This window comes from Halyomorpha halys, unplaced genomic scaffold (genome assembly GCF_000696795.3).
Source record: "Halyomorpha halys isolate HHAL.00 unplaced genomic scaffold, Hhal_1.1 Scaffold572.1, whole genome shotgun sequence".
Lineage (NCBI taxonomy): Eukaryota > Metazoa > Arthropoda > Insecta > Hemiptera > Pentatomidae > Halyomorpha > Halyomorpha halys.
Genome location: NW_027107638.1, coordinates 199,335 through 219,604, shown reverse-complemented (window position 1 = coordinate 219,604; position 20,270 = coordinate 199,335). Strand labels below are relative to the sequence as shown.

General features: G+C 31.0%; 1 protein-coding gene and 1 pseudogene across 3 annotated transcripts; both read left to right on the top strand.

The window, feature by feature from the left end:
• The first annotated feature begins 822 nt into the window (after positions 1-822).
• Positions 823-18,479, top strand: LOC106684352 (zinc finger autosomal protein). Of its 3 annotated transcripts, XM_067046014.1 has the most exons (8): positions 872-901; positions 4,065-4,135; positions 4,209-4,268; positions 5,417-5,476; positions 6,142-6,189; positions 7,863-7,916; positions 9,280-9,330; positions 15,672-18,479. In XM_067046014.1, the coding sequence occupies exons 3-8, from the start codon at positions 4,211-4,213 to the stop codon at positions 16,805-16,807; spliced, it is 1,407 nt and encodes a 468-aa protein (XP_066902115.1). In that variant the 5' UTR covers positions 872-901; positions 4,065-4,135; positions 4,209-4,210; the 3' UTR covers positions 16,808-18,479. The 3 variants fall into 3 exon arrangements, with proteins under 3 accessions (XP_014281871.1, XP_014281873.1, XP_066902115.1); XM_014426385.3 differs by lacking the exon at positions 4,065-4,135 and having other exon boundaries at positions 823-901; XM_014426387.3 differs by lacking the exons at positions 4,065-4,135; positions 9,280-9,330 and having other exon boundaries at positions 823-901.
• On the top strand, positions 13,079-14,541 carry LOC136795440 (tigger transposable element-derived protein 1-like; annotated as a pseudogene).
• Positions 18,480-20,270: the final 1,791 nt, after the last annotated feature.

Sequence of the window (20,270 nt, the reverse complement as noted above, 5' to 3'; positions counted from 1 at the left end):
ATCGTAGACTTGTACAAATGCTCGGTAAACTAAGGAACCATCTAAGCGCCGTATCCACATGCTAGTGTTTTTCATAGGCAAACATGGTGGACGTACAAGTTGTTCCTGCATTTGCACTGGGATTATATTAAGGGGCCTCTACATGTTGGCCAAGCCATGGCGAACTCAGACATACGCGAGCATGTGGATGGGTGGCTTGGCTTGGTTGGCCTAGGCTCGTTGCCGATCCGGTGAGAGTCGGTTTTTTGGACACAGATCAAAGGGGTTGTTGAGAGCGCTCGTGTAGCATCTCCACCATTGTTCTTTGTCTAGTTGCAACTGAGAGCTGTTAGGAGGTTAAAGGTGTTTGTTGGTACTTTTCATAATAAGTTTTATATTTAATCTTATTTATTTATATTTAATTTCCTTTCATTTTCTTTTTTTGTAATAAAAATAATACAATCCAAGTGCAATGGCTGAAACCACTAGTATGTCCGCCATGCTTGCCTCTCTGAATAACACTGACTTGTGGATGGCCCACTCTTTGTTTACCGAGCGTTTGCACAAGCCTCCGATTCGTGGCGAGCGGCCAACATGTGGACCCACCTTTATTTTTATTAAAAAAAAAAAAGAAAATGTAAAATACGACAAAGAAGATGGTGGATGACAATTCACAAAAATCGGACATCTTCTCCGCGTATTATTATTTCTGTTTAAATTAAATTACTTTTGTTGGAGCGAACAAGACCGAAGAAGGGCAAAGTTTTTGATAAATAAATAAGATATACAGTTTAGTTGTATAGTTTCAGAGTCGATCTTTTTACTAGGACCTCGTTGGAAAGTAGATAAAACCTAGCCTTGGTTTGAGTTTGATTGTTGACCTGTCAAAGTTATAGTTCTCGTATCACAATGGATGAAATTGGTACTAAATTTTCTTCTTTATTTATTATTAATATCCTCTAGCAGTTTTGGGATCCTTTCCTATTCTCCTACTCTTAAGAGACCCCTGCATGGTCTGTCAGAATGACATTAAAACTTAAGATGGATGAACAGATAGATTGGTAGGCTTAATATTAAACATAATAAAGGCATAAATATTAATACTAAATAAAATGTAGTAAGTAAAGGGGTAAATACTAAACATTGTACAAAATCCTTACAGTTCATATTTCATTATAAGTGTCAATTGAATTGATATTCTTGTTATCTTTGTGATTCAAGTCAATCAGATCAGTCTGGCTTTTAAATGAAGATTGTCATTCGGAATGACTCTGTTGGAAGTCTCCTAAAATAACCTTTGGGTTTATTTTAATCTAAGACAAAGGATAATGCTTGAGCAGTTTACATATCGAGTTGATTGTTTTTTTAGCATTGTTTATTCAAAATTGAAAGTAAACTGTGTTTCTTGTATCACAGTAGCTTCTCATTTTACTGATCTGAACTCAGAATATTCTTAATCTTGTATTTATAAATTTCTTATCTATACATAAGATATATAGATAGGGAAAGTATTGGTATCCTGATTAATAAAGAAATTGCTGTTTTGAAACTTCCATGGATTAATTTCTTCTTAAAGCAGGGTGGTAAGTGATGCCTGTTCATTGATTTATATTTAATTATGTATATTATTATTAATTCACTTATAAATTAGCAAGTGTTAATGGAGGCTATTTTGGTTGGCATCTCCTAGCAATGGATCGTCAGCAGACCTTTTAAAAACACCTGCGATTAATTAGTGGTTATTACACTCCAGAACCTGGCCCCATCTGTGTTTGTTCATTATCAGTTTGGCCATTTTTATTTTAATGCAGTTTGATTGTTAATTGTTCTTATTACAGCAACCAGACCCTATCTGCGTTTGTTTAGTGCCAGTCTGGTTTTATTAATTTTTATACAGTTTTACTGTTAATTTTGAGTACCATTAAATCACAGGTGAATTAATCACAGTCACAAATGAACCCTTGATGAACCTCCAAACTTCATATAACCATCCATTCTTTTTAATAGTGGTAGTTGATTTGATGTTTATAGGCTGCCATTCAAGACTACTGGACCAATTTTTACACGCATTTACCTATGTATGAAGTATATAGTAAGGGAAAGTATTACAATTTGCTCTAAGTATTGATAATTATCTTAATGTGATAAGGGGAAAGATAGTTTTTCCAGGTTGAAAAAATATTTCCTGAAAGAGTTGTAATATAGACTTATTATATACCATTGTAAAGAGAAATATTTCAGAAAAAATAATATGTAACATTTAAAGACATAAAAGTAGAGAGAATGATGAAAAACGCATAAATAAAAGGTCTGTTTTAACTAGAGTTTTACTGCTTGATAATGTTTGCTTGTCACCTTGGTTATCAAACAATTACTTCTTTACAGATAAATAATTATTTACAGTGGTAAAACTAAGTTCCAAAGGGTTTATTTGTTATAACTTTATTATATTTATTTTCAGGAATCAATTTACACCCCTTATTCTTTTGACATTTGAACAACATTTCGGGCTCCTCTGCCCATTATTCAGTTTATTAATTTCAATTCAAAGTAAGGTAGTAAGTAAAAGTTGTATGATGTGTGCACAAAATTTTTTATATTTAGTAAGATGATATTTAAGTGTGTAAATTATGGTCAGTGAGGCTATTTTGGTAGGCATCACCTAGCTATGGATCGTCAGCATATCTTTTAATAAACAATTGCGATTAATTAGTGCTTATTACACTCCACAACCAGGCCCCATCTGCGTTTGTTCATTATCAGTTTAGCCATTTTGATTTGAATACAGTTTGATTGTTAATTGTGCTTATTACAGTAATCAGGCCTCATATGCGTCTGTTCAGTGTCAGTGTGGTTTTAATGATTTGTATACATTTTTACTGTTAGTTTTGAGTACCATTAATTGGCACGATAGTCACAAATGAACCCTAAGGGGAAAAATAGTTTTTCCAGATTGAGAAAGCATTTCCGGAAATAAGAGTTATAATGTAGACTTATTATACACCATTGCACAAGATTATATTTATTGATACCACATTTAAGTGTGTAAATTATGGTTAGTAAAGGCTATTTTGGTTGGCATCCCCTAGCAATGGATTGTCAGCATACCTTTTAAATAACACCTTCGATTAATTAGTACTCATTAAAATCCTCAACCAGGCCCCATCTGTGTTTGTTTATTATTAATTTAGCCATTTTGATTGTTGGTTGGGCCTAATACAGTCCACAACCAGGCCACATCTGTGTTTGTTCATTACCAGTTTATTTAGATTGTTAATTGTGTTTAATACAGTCCACAACTTGGCCCCATTTGTGTTTGTTCAATGTCAGTGTTGCCGTATTATTTTTTATAAATTTTTACTGTTAATTTTGAGTACCATTTTGGTAATTTATCAGAAAAAAATTTGACTATTTAGCATATTGTGATTCAGAGCAGATGTAAAACCACCAAATTCTCGACTGCTTTTAAAAATGTTTACAATTGCAAAATCTTAGCAGCGGTCTACATTGATTTTGAATCCAAAAATTTCTTTTAAGTCTTCGACCTATTGAAGTTGCACATTATTTCCTCAGGACCTTCTCTTTTTGACTCTGACTCTGGAGTGTCCACCCAATAATTTATTTTATCAATATCAATAATTAGTAATTTAATGATGAGAAGATTGTTGACCGTGGATAATATATAACGAGAAGATGATTGGTGGTGCGTCAGTGGGTCAGTGAAGAACACAAATAAGTAAAAACCTATTTATCAGTGCCAACCTTTTGCCCAGAATTTCTAACATTCATCAGGTTTAAGAACAAAAAACAAAAAAAAATATTGGTTGTTATCTTGTTTCATGTTCTTAGCCCTGATGAAGGCTAGAAATTCTGGCTAAAACATTGGTACTAATAAATAAGTTTTTACTTATTTGTGTTCTTCACAGAACAGCCCCAACCATCTTCTCATAATTATTAATTTAGCCATCACGATTGAGTATCTTTTATGTAAATTTGTTTATTCTTTTTCAATATTCATTGTACTATTTTTATTTTTCTTAAAGGCCTATCATTTTACTTTATGTAATTTTAAACCTGTCTATTAGGAAAAATGGGTAAATCAAAAGGCTCTTTAAGTGATATAAAATCTGAGGCCCTTGAGATATCAGTTGTACAGGTTATACTATCAATCCTTATTATATATTTTTAATATAAACTGATAGTCATCTTTTTTCCTTCGTTTTTTTCAGGAATGAGCAGTTCAACTATTTTTATTAAACAAGAAAAAACAGATGAAATGGAAGATGAAAGTAAATTGTATTTTATTTTTTAATTTTTGTGTATCCCATACATTTATTTATAGTCATTTGATAAGTTTTACAATTATGAGTACTGTTTTTAAAATCTTACTCTTGTAAGAATTATGTTTATTTAATTACAGATTCATGGATATGACAAAATATATTTTGAAGTAATTTTTAAAAATAAAAATAAAATATTACTTATTATTCATTTGGATTTTTTCTAGTGGAAAGCATTATGTAGTTTAAACTAGAACTCAAGCTAAATTTTGGTTTATTACTTGTAAGTAATTTTTGTAATAAACCAAGAAAAAAAATAGATTTGACTCCCAAACTATCAAAATTGAGGTTTTAATATTTCAAGATTTGTAAAATCCAAAATTCTTCAAGACTAGTTGGCACTACTGTCACAAATTGAACCCTTGACAAACCTCCAAACTTCACATGACCATCCATTCTTTTTAAAAGTGGTGGTTGATTTGAGGTTTATAGGCTGCCATTCAAGTGAACTGGACCAATTTTTACTTTCACTTATCTATGAATGATATATATATTTAGGGAAAGTATTTTAATCTTGCTTAAGTATTGATAATTAACTTAGGGAGATAAGGGAGAAAATAGTTTTTCCAAGATTAAAACGCATTTCTGAAAAGAAGAGTTGTATTTTAGATTTATTATATACCATCGGTTTAAAGGCGTAAAGTTATCAGTAGTAGTTATCAACGCCTATTGATTGTTATTATAAAGCTACACGCATACACACATCCACATACATTCACTCACGCACACATGCTCATGATTCCAACATAAATAAAATATTAAAATCTAAGATGAGTTATAATTTAGAAAGGATGTATATGAGTTTTTAAAGATTTAAACACCAATATGTATATATATAGTTGACCGTATAACTTAAGCCTTAAATATTTATCAAATTTGAGGTTATACATTTTAAAATACATTGAATCCAAAACTTTAATATAAAATAAATCTATCTGTCCACCATTCATGAATTTTTTTTTAAATGTTAAAATTATATAAGTAAAACTCGATTATTAATTTTCTCTCCTATATAATATTATATTCTTTAACCAACAAATATTTATTCTAGTTAAGACAGACTGAATATTTGTCATGTATGTTGTTTTATTTTTTAGATATGAGTAACCATGATGTTTCAAATGAAGAAGAAAAGACAGATAGAATTGAAGCTGAAAGTAAGTGTTCTCTTTTTAAAAAGTTTGTGTATTGTCTAGTATAACTGATTATCCTTACAATAATAATTTCCAGTACTGAACTTTTCCTCAAAAAAGAAGAATTATTGTAATGATTTTATTTTTATTGATGTATTGATATTAACTACAAATTAATTTTTAGTATCAATAGTAAATTTTTAATGACATTCTCTAATTGGGATTTTTAAATGGAGGGCATTATGTAGTTAAAACTAAGATTTTTTATTAATTTATAATTAATGAAGGTAAATGGTCTGGGTGACAGTCAAAAAAGATTGCTCAAACTATTTATCATTCACCAATATTTCACCATGGTGATGGATAACAAATAAATTTATATCAGCCCCGATAAAGTTCTAGAAAGTGGGACAAATATTGGTGTATTATAGTTTTTTGTTCTGTTTTTAGTAACCTTTTTTGGCCACACTCTGAACTATCTTCCTTCATTTATTATAAACAGTCAATTAATAATCTTCCAAAATTTTCATTTGTTTGTATTATTTCTGATACAGTTGTTTATTTTTCTTATAGAATTAATCATTTGTAATATTTTTCCTAATGATTAATTTCATTGTATATTTCTCATTTTTAACCATTTTTTATGGTTGTCATTTCAAGTGATATAATTAATTTTTATTTTCTTACAGTTCCCACAATTTTTATTAAACAAGAGGATCAGTCGCAGTTTTACTATGGTAAGTAATGATATTAAAAATTATAATTTTAATTGCCTTATAGAAATTCATTTTTTGTCATGAACAATATAGATGATATATTAAAATTTATTAAATTTATTATTAAAATTTATCCTAACAAATATATATCTTTACCGGGTATTTGGACCCATTTATTTATTATTATCATCATTATTCCCATTTATTTATTATTAACATCATTATTCTCATTTATTTATTATTATTATTATCATTATTACCATTTATTCATTATTTAAAATTATTCATTCATTATTATTATCATAATTTCTATTTATTCATTATTATTATGGCGCATAATAAAATACCAAATCAAAATTGCAAAACGAATATCAGCAATTAACCACTACATGAACATTTATTATTCAAATGAAAATAAAGTTCTAAAATTAAAAACCAATTTATCTGAATAATTTTCACAACTATAATACTACTCTTTTTGTTTTAATAACAATAAACTGAATTACTTATTAATTACTAAAAAGGAGAAAAAGGAACAGCAAGGGATGACACTTAATAATGCTATGTTCTAGTAGCAGATTTACTTGGGATGCCAGGATAATCGCTGAAGGCAATTATCCAAAAATAAGTTAATTAATTGATTATAAATTGAGTCCTAAAAAACTATTATTATAATTGGATTCCTTTCCAAAGGCTGTTTGTGTGTTTACCAGTTTACCAATTAAATACCTTTATATTTATAAAATGTTCTTACCATTAATTACATAGTATAATAAAGAGTGATATATTGGGTTATATAATAATATATAAACTACATAAAGAAACTAAGTATTTATTTACAATCTGTTATTATGATTAAAATGATTCAAATGATTCAGATAAAGGTTGCCATAAAATATCAACGATTACATGATTAATTATTAGTTAATTTATACTTATAGCTGCTGATGCCGTGGGATGTAGTGCCGTAGGTGTCTTCTGTTTCATCAGGGATGTTCAGGCCTCCTGGCCTTCGTTTGCTCAAAGCGCATCCTGTGAGTCTGCCTCCTGACTGTCCTCACTCGTCTGAGCCTTCCTCTTGAGTCGCTCCTCCGTCTAGCCCTTCTTGTAGAGTGTCCTGTTCTTCTCTTGTAAATTCCCTCTCTGTATTTTTCTCCCACTTCTCTTTTGGGGCGTTACCTTATTTTTAAATCTCTTCTCTGATTGGTTATCGATGTCCGAAGACTCCCGAGGCAGGCGTCCCCCTCCTCAGGGCCGAGGATGTGTAAAAAAAAGTTTAACTTGTCCAGGAAGGATCTGCCTGGTTAATTTGATTCTGGTCCCTCGTCCTAACCTATTTTCTGCTTCGATACTTAAAGGTTAGTCAATTTAATTTTCTCAGGGGCCTCTGGTAATGTGACAAACTTAATACAGATGTTTCCATATCCGAGGATGCTAAAAGCTTCCCAGAAGAATACCCTGATCAGGAGCAGATGACGAAACACCTTAATAAACGACATATTGTTGAGATCATGGCTAATTCCTCGATACATAGCAATATCTTAGCTGCATATTTTGTTAACTCGAAAAAAAAACTAATTATGGTTTTTCTTTCTCTCCAATCAACTAAATTTAAATTTTCTAATTACATTATTTATATATGTTTAGTGATGTTTGTTTTCATTGTTTTATTTAAAATATTATTTTAATCTCAGAAGGTGGAATGGATCATATTGAACATGAAGGAGAGGAGTTAGTTTCCGATGATGGTAAGAAATATTTAAATTATTAATTAGAACATAATATTTCATTTTTTCTTGTTAATGTTTGATCTATATTACTTTAACCTAGATCTATATGTTTTTCAAATCTTCTTATTGTTTTTATTTATTTTTACCTTATGGATTTTTCACTTTTGGTAATAAGTAGTAACTGCATTTATGTGCATTTGCATCTTTTGTTCTCTAGTTTCGAATTCCACCAAACCTTCAACATAAATTCAAATCATGGAAAAGAAGTGGAATTCATATTTTTCCTAGGGGTTTTCATAAAAAATACTCATGTAATGAAGTGTACACCATTTCTCTTCCCTATGGAATTCTATTCCTATGTCCATCCATCACTCCAGTACCCTTCCCACCTTCAAATCCTGCTTATTCCATTATTTCCTTACCATCCAGTTCCAACATAATTAAAATAAATATTCCATATCCACATAAAAACTTTATAAAACTGCTGTATTAACTCATTATTTATTTATATTTATAATCAGTATAACTCTGTAAATATTATGTTATTTTATTTTTTCTTAGTTATTAATATTTCAACTTTAATTTTTTTTCTTTTTGAAAGATCTAAAACTTATTTTTTCTTATTTATTGCTTATTAGTTTTTTTTTTATTTAAGATTCTAAAGCCCATCAAATATTTTTGTTATGTTATGCTAAAGGGATGTATCCCACATTAAATAAAGAATTTAATATTATTATTAATATAAGTTCATATAAGAGGTAGCGAGTAGCTCAGTGGTAAGGCAGTGTGCTACTAACTTAAAGGATGTGGGTTCAGGAGCCCTCCAGTATCCAAGTGCGGGTACCCTTCATGGGGCAAAATCTAACAGTTGTGCTTGATTCTGACCAAATCACCTCCTTGCACAACTGTTGATCTAGTAGCGGTACTTCTTTACATAGTACTGCTTCCCTAACACTTCATGGGTTGTAGTGATACAAATTTAATTCAATTAAATTAATTCATCCATAAATTATAAATCTGAATTTTAATTATAATTTTTTTTTAATTGAACAAATTTTGTGATACTTTCTCTTAAAACTAAAAATAAATCTTCTGATTTTCTTTTTGGATTTTTTTCTAGTGTTAAAGGATTGTAAAGTTAAAAATAGGCATTGATTTAAATTTCTTAGTTACTCTATTAGACTTCTAATAATTGCATTTTTCATTCATTTAATTTTTTTATAGGATTCAAATTTTGTCTATTTAGTTTTTGGTTCATTCAACTGTAAAAACTGAATTATTGAATTAAATTTCTCCTCTACATAAAAGTATATATTTTTTGTGAGCAACTAATGTATATTCCAGAATATTTGTCATCTGTGTTGTTTTCTTTTATTTTTAGATGTGGCTAACGCTGATGATATTATAAATGATGAAGAAACAGTCCCTACATGTAAGGTTTTTTTTTTCTTTAATTTTTAAATGTTCCCTAGTGTCATTAATACCATTTTGGTAAAAATTTTGAAGCAGAACATGCTTTGACGAACAATATGTTAAAATTATCGAAATGTGTTTTTGACTGCTGTTCGATATGTTTCTATATTCTATTGCTAATCTTGATTGCTCACAGGTTATTTTATGACCAACTGTTAACAAGATACCTGCATCGATAATATTGTCCCAATTTTGATTGCAGTTTTTAAAATTCTACGTATTATATTCTATAAATTTATTTGTTATTAATATTTTCATTCTGATTGAAGTTTTTGTATCTGAATTTCGTTTTGAAAAAATAACTTAAGTTAAAAATGGGAATAAACGTATCTAGATCTTGACAAAATCAGCTTATATACAAATTAAGTAATTATTGGTAGTTGTCATTGAAAACAACAGGTAACAGTTTATTTTAGTAAGAATATTGTAAACAGACTGTTCAAAAAATCTAGTTACCGAGAAAAATCGGTGAATTTTTTTAGTTCTGGAAACGAAAACTGTGCATTTGGTCTATAAATGAGAAAATTTAGAGGACTACAATCACTTTCACTTACCTATATATGGAATATATTGGTAACGAAAAGTATTGCAGTTTTGCAAATTTTTAATTTGAGGTTTACATTGTCTAGGTTGGTTGCTTCAGTTAGATAATCTGACTCCAATTTTATGATGTAAGGAACTCTTGCCCAAATGGCCTCGAAAATATATGTCCACTATTTTCTTTATATGTAATAAGGATCGATTGTGCCAGGGGGTGAGTCCTGGACATAGATGCAAGTAGAGGAGATGATGGATAGAGAAGGTGCTAGTTCTAGTTGCTGGGATGAGCCAGGTGGACTAGAACTGAGAACTGAAAGGATATGGCAGAGCTAGTTGCTAGGATAAGCCAGACAGGCTTAGTATTGTCATTGCTAGGATAAGCCAGACAGACATAATATTGTCGGAATGAGGTAAAGGGCTCAAAGGAGTTAGTGATAAGTATGATTGATAGACATCTAAAAAAGTAATATGAGTTTCTAAATGGCAAGAATATTAAACACACTGTACTACTAAGCATGGTCTATTGTTAAATTTCTTCCTCATTGGCAGTTTAGTTTGAAGTGAGATATTCTGATTTCAGTTGTAGAAGAATGGTCATTTATAGGCATAGTGTATCTGGCTCTAGCCGAGCAGTGGTTCTATCTTAGGTGTGTTTTATTGTTTTGATTTATTTATTGTCTGATCAACAATATCATTGAGTATATACATATTGTGAAAATAATAATACATTTTTATAAAGGAATTTTTACAAATAAAATTGGGCGCTTCGATGAGGTTCGAGGACGTCACTCACTATATGTTTTGAGGTCCCCTGAGTCCAAAAAATCAAGTCTCATGAAATGTTCTGTGAGTGCTCTACACAGACACAGACCTAGCCCAAAAATGAGATGTCGTACAAAACTGAAATTACATATTTAAGGAAATTATATACCTGGGAGGTGAGAGCATTTTTTTGATTAAATCGGCCAACAGGAAGTACCACTTTATAGAATCGATTTTACATTTTTTTTTTTCCTCAAAAAAGCACGTAACAAATTTAATTAAATTTAGCATATCAATGTTCAACTGGAATATTATTTAACTGCAGCTAGGTGTTATCCTTATTAAAATATTATGATAGGGCTTAAAGGAAGAATTAAAAAAAAAAATTCCTCATAAGTATCTTTAATTATTTTATCGACTAACTTGTAATCCTCACACTAGACTGAAAAGATAGGAAACTACACGTTGATTCCGACAGCAGCACTTATTAGAAAAATGTTCTGAACTTCTATTTCATTACAAAAGACTGATGTACACAACTATAATAAGGCCTATCTGGACATATGGAGTCAAGCTTTGGGGCTCCACTAAACGTTCGAATTCTTCTGGTATCCATCCTTACAATCCAAAATCCTTTGTAAAATCCTCAATGCTCCTGACTTTTTCACAAATAAAATCATATATAAGGACCTTAATGTTCCATATATAACCGATCTATCCCAAACCAGATATCATTCCTTTCATTATAAACTCCCTAACCAGCCAAACCCACTAGTTTCTAACCTTGCTTCCTCTTCCATTCCTGACAATCCTCCGAGGCCCCTGAAAAGAAGATGGCTACGAGACCTTCTAATGTAAAAACATTATTAGAGTGCTATCAATGGGTAGTTTCTCTACACCCCTGTATCACTCCATTATAAACTCACATCAAACTTACTGAATGTATTATTATGTACAGTTGTAAATTTCAATAAAGATATATAAAAAAAAAAATTATGTTTATTTGAAAAAATAAATTAACAGTTCTCATTGTTAGCAATAATAAACAATGGATAAATATAAAATATTAAAAAATTGTGTTGTGACTCAGACTCACTGTTGGGTAAAAATTAGCTATAGTTGAAACTAATTGCTAAAATTGTCGATATTTAAAATAAAATAAATGATATTTATTTATCAATGGTTCATTCATGAATAAGGGTCGTATCCATGGCAATTTTAACTATAGTTAATTTTTGCCTGACAGTGCCCAGACTACATTGTATACTTCCCTACCATCCATTCAGTTAGTAGTGAAATGGATCCCAATGGGTGGCATTTTTTCACAAACCGTATCTTCTTTCATATAATGCTGGAAGACTATTTTCAGTGCAGATAGTTGATGGTTATACCTCACCTTAGAATTCTTTTCTCAAGATTGAATTAAAATATCTAACATATTGACATATTTGAGGGGAAATGATATAAATTTATTTAGGTTAAGCATACCAGTTATTGACAGGCCAACCTTTGTTTCTAAATAATAATAGTTGGTACCACATTAGCATCTCAAACTTCATGCCAATTGAAGGCTAAGCAGTTTCCTTCCACAATCAAGTAGCCAGTATCCAAGAAAAACCAGGAAATGAGACACTACCACCATCTGTATTCACATGACCCTTGTTACAGCTTAAGGAGGTGAGTTGTGTTTTAGTGGGTTATATAATTATTGTTATATTTTTTGGATTTCTTTTTCATTTTCCTAGTTTGTGATATCTTAAAATCAGTATTTCCTTTGTGTTTTGCCTGAAATAATGGAAATTTAATTGGATTAGGTATGTCAATAACTGGATCAGTAAAAAACCTATTTTCCCAGTTATTACTGACAGACACTGTCAGTAATTGGAAAAAGCTTTTCATTTTTGTTTACAATGTTCTTTTAATCAGTTTTAAATATCAACACAATACTAATTCAAATTTTTAATAATAATGAGTGATTCCAGTGTTTGATAGGGAGTGTCAATAATTGGAGAATGTTGTTATTAATTGGAATACGGATTTCCCACTTATTGTCAACTACTGTTCTAGTTATTGTTGCCTACTTAATAATTCAGGGTACCAGATTATATTTATATTATCTAGGATGGAATAATCATAGTTATGGGCATTCATTGATCATTTTGTTTTCAGTTAAAGGAATGGTACCAACTCAAACAAGAAAGACTAAAAATAAACTTAATATAAGCAAGAATCAAAGAAGAAGGCTTTACTCTTTGGAGAATATGCTTGCTGCAGTGGCTGAGGTAAAAAATGGAATGTCCGTGAATTCGACATCAAAGAAATATAATGTTCCTCGTATCACGTTAAACTACAAAGTAAAAAGTAAAACTTCACTCAGGGGAAACCCCGGGTCTAACAGTATTTTATCAAAGTATGAAGAAGATATTCTCGTTTCGTGGATAAAATTGATGGTTCAATGAGGGTTTCCTATCACATGTAATGATCTTAAATCTTAATGATCTTAAAGATAGTGTTAAGCGACTAGTAGAAGACCTACACCGAGACACTCCATTCAAAGAAAGTAAACCTGGACGGAAATGGATGGAAAGTTTTATGAGGAGGAATGCTGATGTTTCCCATATGATCCCTGAAACTTTGACCCTGTGCCGGGCTAATATTCAAAAAGAGCACCTAGTTGCTTGGTACAATAAAGTGGAGGAATACTTGCGGGAAACAGCTTGTTTGAAACATTGAATAACCCAAAAAGAGTATTCAATGGTGATGAAACAGCATTCTTTTTAAACCCTAAAGGTAATAAAACTCTCGCTCCCAGAGGGGAAAAATCAATATACATGACTGTTAACCCAGACGAAGAAGAGTGCTTAACAGTTTTAATCACTGCCAACGCATCAGGGATGTTAGCTCCCTCTATGGTTGTTTTCCGATACGAGAGTATTCCCCAAGACCTAGCTGAAAGTGTGCCATCAGACTGGGGAATTGGAAAGTCAGACACTGAGTGGATGACAAGAGCTACATTTTTTGAATATATAACAACAATATTCGATCCCTGGCTTGATAAGAACAAAATTGTGCGGCCAGTGATCTTTTTCGTTGATGGCCATGCTTTACACATGAGTCTTCATTTAAGTCAGTTTTGTGAACAGAAAAATATTATTCTCATAGCATTACCTCCCAATACACATTTTATGCAGCCCATGAACATCGCAGTCTTCCATTCTTTGAAAGAAGATTGGAAGGTAGAGACTCATAATTGGCGAATCAAAAACATGTTTAATCCTGTCCTGAAAAAGAAAGACTTTTGACAATTTCTAAAAAAGAGGTCTTAAATAGCAGGATAACACTAGCTCTGGTCCCTAATGGGTTCAGAAAGTGTGGTCTTGCACCGTGGGATAAGAGAGCACTAAATAATTTTTTTGAAAGAAGTAATAAAGAGTATACTAATACTTTAACAGAGTGTGTTCCAGGAATGTCTTCTAGGGTTAACAAGTCATTGCAATATTGTCTTAATCATCTGGAAAATTATTTAGGTAAAGAGAAAATGGATCTCTTTATCAAAACATCAACAACTTGGTCAGGTGATGTTAAAGATGTATCACTTTTTGATTACTGGCAAAAATTGAGATCTGTTGGAAAATTTTCTTATACACCACATTCAACTGAGAGGAATATAAGTGATGGAAATTTTAATGAATCAACTATTGTAGAAGAACCAGAGGTAAGCAAGAGTCTAGATTTGGTCAGAAAAAATTTACCAAAACAAAAACAATCCTTGCAGAAGAAAGGTTTCCCCAGCATAGTATTAGAAGAGGCCATGCAAACTTACTTTACGAAGAATAAGAAGATAAAAAACAAAACAAAAGAAAGGAAATACATAAAGGGCAGAAAAACACCAGTAGGAATTTCATCAGAATCTGAAAACACTGATTATCATCATCTTGATCAGAGAAAAGAATGGCCAAAATGAAATAAGAGTTGATAGGAGAAGGTTAAGAGGAAGACCAAGGAACACATCAACAAGAGAGGCATTGATTGGAAAAGAAGCAGCCAGCTAATAAAGAATTGAGAATCATGGATTCTGCTCTATAAGCAAGCTCCTCACATCACAGTAGCATCTAAATGAATGAGAAAAATATTGTTAATATTTGGTACATTTCCCCTATCAATAACTGAATTTTCCATGTCAATAACTTGTGCAAATATAACCATATGGTTTATTGTCATTAATTCAAACCTATGATTTGTTTATTGAATATCTCAAAGTGGATTAAATATTGGACAGCTGATCTTTCTGATAATCGTTGTATAAAAAACCAAAATTATACATTTTACTGCAAAAAAAAAAACTCAAGATCTGCCTCTAAAGTGTCAATAACTGGTACACTTACTCTATTCTGGGATGTTTCCCCTTAGAATAAGGTGCAGGAATGATACAGCAATTCCTAATAGTTTGGCTATATTAACATAAACAAATAATTTTTTTCATGTAATTATGAAAATAAATATATATTATAAAATATAATGAGAATTGATTATTGTTAATTAAGTTTATGATGTTTACAATGTTTCTGTCTAGACCCTTCATAACGCCATTGTGCTTTGGCCTTCCAATTTTTAAGTTCTTTTCAGTTTGCTATTTATGTCAACATTTACTGAGCTACCTAACTCCTTATTTACTATACATAACATATTAATATATTTTTAAACATATTATAAATTTATTTATCCTGATAAAGAGAAAGAAAAAATGATAATTTAAGAAATCACATATTTTATTAATCTACAAACTCAAAAATGACAATCCGTTAGTTTCATTTGGAAACCAATAATACAGAAGTGCCATACTAGACATGAGAAGTTAATAATTTTGTGTGCATAATATCATATTTTTATTTTCTTGATATTGTTTGTATTCATATTTATTGTTACTTTTTAATGATTAATTTTTAATTTAAAATCCTTTATTATCTCAGTTTTTATCATAATATTTATTGTTCATAGGCTCCCAGGAATCTTTCAACATGCCACAGGAAAGAATTAACACAAACAAGGATTCAAACAAACGATCCAAATTTAGTTATCAAACAAAAGAATGTCCTCATTGCAACCATAAAGCTGACAACAACAAGCATTTGACATTGCATATAATGGCTTGTCATAAAGACATGAAAGCTTATCAATGTCCACATTGTGATTATAAAGCGGTAGTTACTAGTCAGTTACAGAGACACATAAAGTACCGCCATACTGGTGAGAAACCTCATCAGTGTCCTCATTGTGATTATAAAGCAGTTGAAATTAGCAATGTAAAAAAACATGTAATGGTGAATCATAAGAATGAAAAGCTTCATGAATGTCCTCATTGTGATCATAAAGCAGTAACAATGGCTCATTTAAAAAGACATATGAAGTTCTATCATACAGAAGATGAGCTTCATGAATGTCCTCATTGTGACTTTAAAGTAACACAAAATTCTAATTTAAAAACACATATATTATCCTGTCATCCAACTGAAAAGCCACATAAATGTCCTCATTGTGACTATGAAGCAGCTGCAAGAAGTATGATAAAAAGCCATATAAAGTACCGTCATTCAGGTGAGAAGCCTCATCAATGTCCGTACTGTGATTACAAATCTGTTACACTTCCTACTTTGAAAACCCATATAATAGCCCGTCATACTAGTGAGAAGCCTCACGAATGTCCTCACTGTGATTATAAAGCAGCTGCTAGAAGTACAATAAAAAACCACATATTGCACCGACATATAGGTGAGAAGCCTCATCAATGTCCTCACTGTGATCATAAATCCGTTACACCTTATGCTTTGAAAAAACATATAATAGCTCGTCATACAAGTGAAAAGCCTCATAAATGTCCTCATTGTGACCATAAATCAAATGAAATTACTAATTTAAAAAGACATATACTATCCCGTCATACAAATGAGAGATCTTGTAAATGTCCTCATTGTGACTTTAAAACTGAGTTTCCTCATAATCTGAAAACTCACATAAAGTACCGTCACAAAGATGAGATGCTTTATGAATGTCCTCATTGTAACTATAAAACTGAGAATAATAATAATTTGGAATCTCATATGATGACCCTTCATCAAGACAAGAAAGATGAATAGCTTCATTTTTGATGTTAAACAACACAAATTATTACATAAAACATTGGTAATGAGTCTTCATTCAGTTCACAAGCCTAATCAGTTTTTGTATTATGACTTAATAGCATGAGATGTTAATTTAAAAAGATGGATAATGGTAATACTCATATCATAGATATGTTTTATTCAATCTCATCTTTTACTCAATAAGTTGACTACTGGGATCCTTTTTTTTCTCTACACTTCTACTGTGAAGAAACATTTCTTCATAATAAAATATTAAAGTATGATTTAGTGTTGTGTCTCACTCTTCTAGTTGTTTTCACAAATAATTTTTCTTTCATAACCTAAACTAAGTGGTAATGAAATTCATTTTCACTCATAAAGGATAATTTATTCTTACTAAAACATATTTTGGTTAACAGTGAAGTATGTTTATGTACTTTCCTAACTTTTTTCCCTCTCTTAATATCATTACCAAGTAAAAAAATGAAAAGTCAGAACCCAAACATTGAAAAAAAAAGAGAGAGAACTGTGAGAATTTTTTTTGTGTTGGTCTGTAGTACCTGCCATCATTCACGCCTTTTTCCAATTTTAGGCGCTTTTTAAATATTGCTCAACTTTAATATCTTAAGTCTACTCTTCTTGTTTTAAGCAAATGTTTCAAAAGTCTTATAGAACCATCACTAATAAGGGGTTTTAGTGGAGCAGGTTTGCTGGGAAGGATTGCCTTCTAATATTTTTTGTGTTATGATTTTCTTGAAGAGATTGTGAATCGTCATACATCGACCAACATACTCGCTATAAGTGTCTTTTTCAAACTTAGGATAAGTATGGCTACAATGATGGACGGGAGTGACAAGTTTGGAAGTCTGTCTCCACCAAGCATTTGCTTCCTAAAATTAGTTATGTTCCTTTATTGTTGTCTTTGCTTCATTCTTTATCATAATTTTAAATTTGTTTATTAAATTCATTATAATTTAAGTTTAACTATTGTATACTGTAGGACAGTTTTCAGAAAGTTTTTTTTTTTTTTTATATGTTGCAAAGGTTTTTACCGGGTAAAATACATGGAAATGTCATTGCCATACCAGATTTTCTGTTAATATTTGAATTTTTTGACTGTTATTTTGATACGATTGAAACTCTTAATCAAATCATTTTTTTAAAAAAAGGCTGTTACTATGTGCACATTTCAAAAACATCAAGTATTTATTTATTTTTTATAAACATTGTAAATAAAAATATTTTTGTTTTGATGGCTTTTTATAATTTCCTATTCATAGAGGGCTCTGGTTATCAGAAAGATGTAGATTAAGGTCTATTTATTTGTTATACCTGTTATATCAGGGAGTAAAAGTGTTTATGTTTATTAAAATACAGTATCTAAAATGGTTTGGCATTTCATCAGGATGGAGGATACAAGAGTAGCTAAAAGGTTGTATATATGACCTAGATGGAGTGCACCCAAGAGGTTAACCTAAAACAAGGTGGCAGAGCAATGTTAGAGAAGACCTCTGAAAGCTGGGAATTAATAACAAAATAGCAGAAGAAAGAAATCAGTAGGAAAGACTTTTCGACCAGGCCAGGAGCAGCCATTAGCCTGTTGTGCCAATGAAGAAGAAGAAGGTTCTGGTATAAGTACCTATTTCATTACCACTAGATCTTGAAGAATAAATAAATATAAAGTCAATTTTGTTGTCTTTACTATGTTTATAAAAATGTTAACCTTATCACTTTTAATCTAGGCCCTTTATTTAGATTAATAGCTGAACATCAATAGAAGGTGTAGATACTTAAATTATTTTTTTAATTCTATTAGTAATTCCCTTTAATCAGGGAATCACCCTTAAAATTAAACAATTACAACATATTCAATGATATATATGTAAATTAGCCAATATCACGAGGGTGAGGAGCCTGTTGTATATTTTAATTGTTGATACATAACATGCTGTAATAATTTATATTCATGTACAATGGCCTACTGATTGGCTCATTGGCTTTTTAGTAGTGGATATAGCAGCAGATATTATTAATACAAAAGAGTATCAAGTTGTACCAAGTAGGTGAAATTAAGTAACATAATCATTGGCTTTCAAGCAATATTACTTTAAACTGACATTTGATGGTGGTTAGTACTAGTCCAACCATTGTTTTATAAAACCTAATGGCCTATCATCCTAGTGAAAAGCCTTTGAATTAATATGACTTTAAAGGAGGTAGAACTATTAGTTCCAAAAGACATATTATAGACCACCTCGCAGGAGAAAAGTTTTGTCCATATGACTGGATTATTACTTGAAACCATTTCTTATTAAAAAGTGTCATGATTTCTGTAATTTTGAATAAAGGCTTATGTGACATTACAATAATTATGAACACATTTTAATGTATTTAATTTTAGTCATTTATATTATTTTTAAGCATAAAGTTTATAATCTGCTAGTAAATGTGTTTGGTAAACAAATTACATAACAATTTAGATAAATTATTTGTTCATGCAAGATATAGTAGATGTACATATGTTGATAAAACTAACTGTTTTGGGTATGATTATAAAACTGTTGGGATTGAAGCTGTGTTTGGGTATTATGAATTTTCCTAGTTGATTAGAATAATTGGGAAATGTAAAATATTATTACTACTGTACAAAAAAATGTGTAGGAAGGGATTCGGAGTTAATGTGGTTGGTGAGAAGAATATTATTTATTTGGTAAAAAAGAGGGATATACAACATGAAAGGGCTTAAAAGTTCAATCAGGTTGTGACATTTCAGCATGGAAAAGGAGAATGAAAACAAAATTTTAAGAATGTTACATATAATTGTCACAGTGCTTTATTAGTTATTAAAATTTTTATTTCTATGAAAATGTTTTTCTTAAATAATACTGTATGAAGCATGCCTTCAACCGCATTGTAAGACACACTTCATTTTTGGTTGGGTTGGAGTGGACTGTATAATTGAGAATGAACATGATTAAATGAAAAATAAAATTCTATTGTTTATGTTACAATGGTGTGGTGGGTGGCCGAAAGGAAACATTATGATTATTAGTAGAATTTTGTAGGACTTGGCTATGGAAATTGTAGATCTAACATTGAGGTGGTTGATGATGATGTGGATGTAAACTATTGCTAGATGGACTTACTTCTTTCTTCCCCCCCCCCCCCGCATCTCCAAGCCTCTCCTCCCTCCTGCTGGGAGCCACTGAAGTAGCTCTACTTACTCATGTGGATATTGATGATTAGTGAATAAATATGAAAAACGCTTCTCTGGTTGAGACAAGATGGCTATCTCACACTCGTCTCTATTGCTTCTCTTGCCACCACGAGCGTTGGAGGAGGCAAGCTTTTGATGCTGGACACATGGGCGCTACTGGTCCAAAACCTTTCTGATTCACCTTTCCGTTGCCGTAGGTTACCGGAACAAATACATCTTTTTGCACTCCTAGGGGGGGCTACTGCCCCCCTTCTGGTTACG

Excerpts from the sequence above, each read along its gene's own strand:
- LOC106684352 (XM_014426385.3), top strand. Across the intron at positions 5,477-6,141 it reads AGATAGAATTGAAGCTGAAA|TTCCCACAATTTTTATTAAA; the intron begins GTAAGTGTTCTC and ends ATTTTCTTACAG. Across the intron at positions 9,331-15,671 it reads TGAAGAAACAGTCCCTACAT|GCTCCCAGGAATCTTTCAAC; the intron begins GTAAGGTTTTTT and ends TATTGTTCATAG.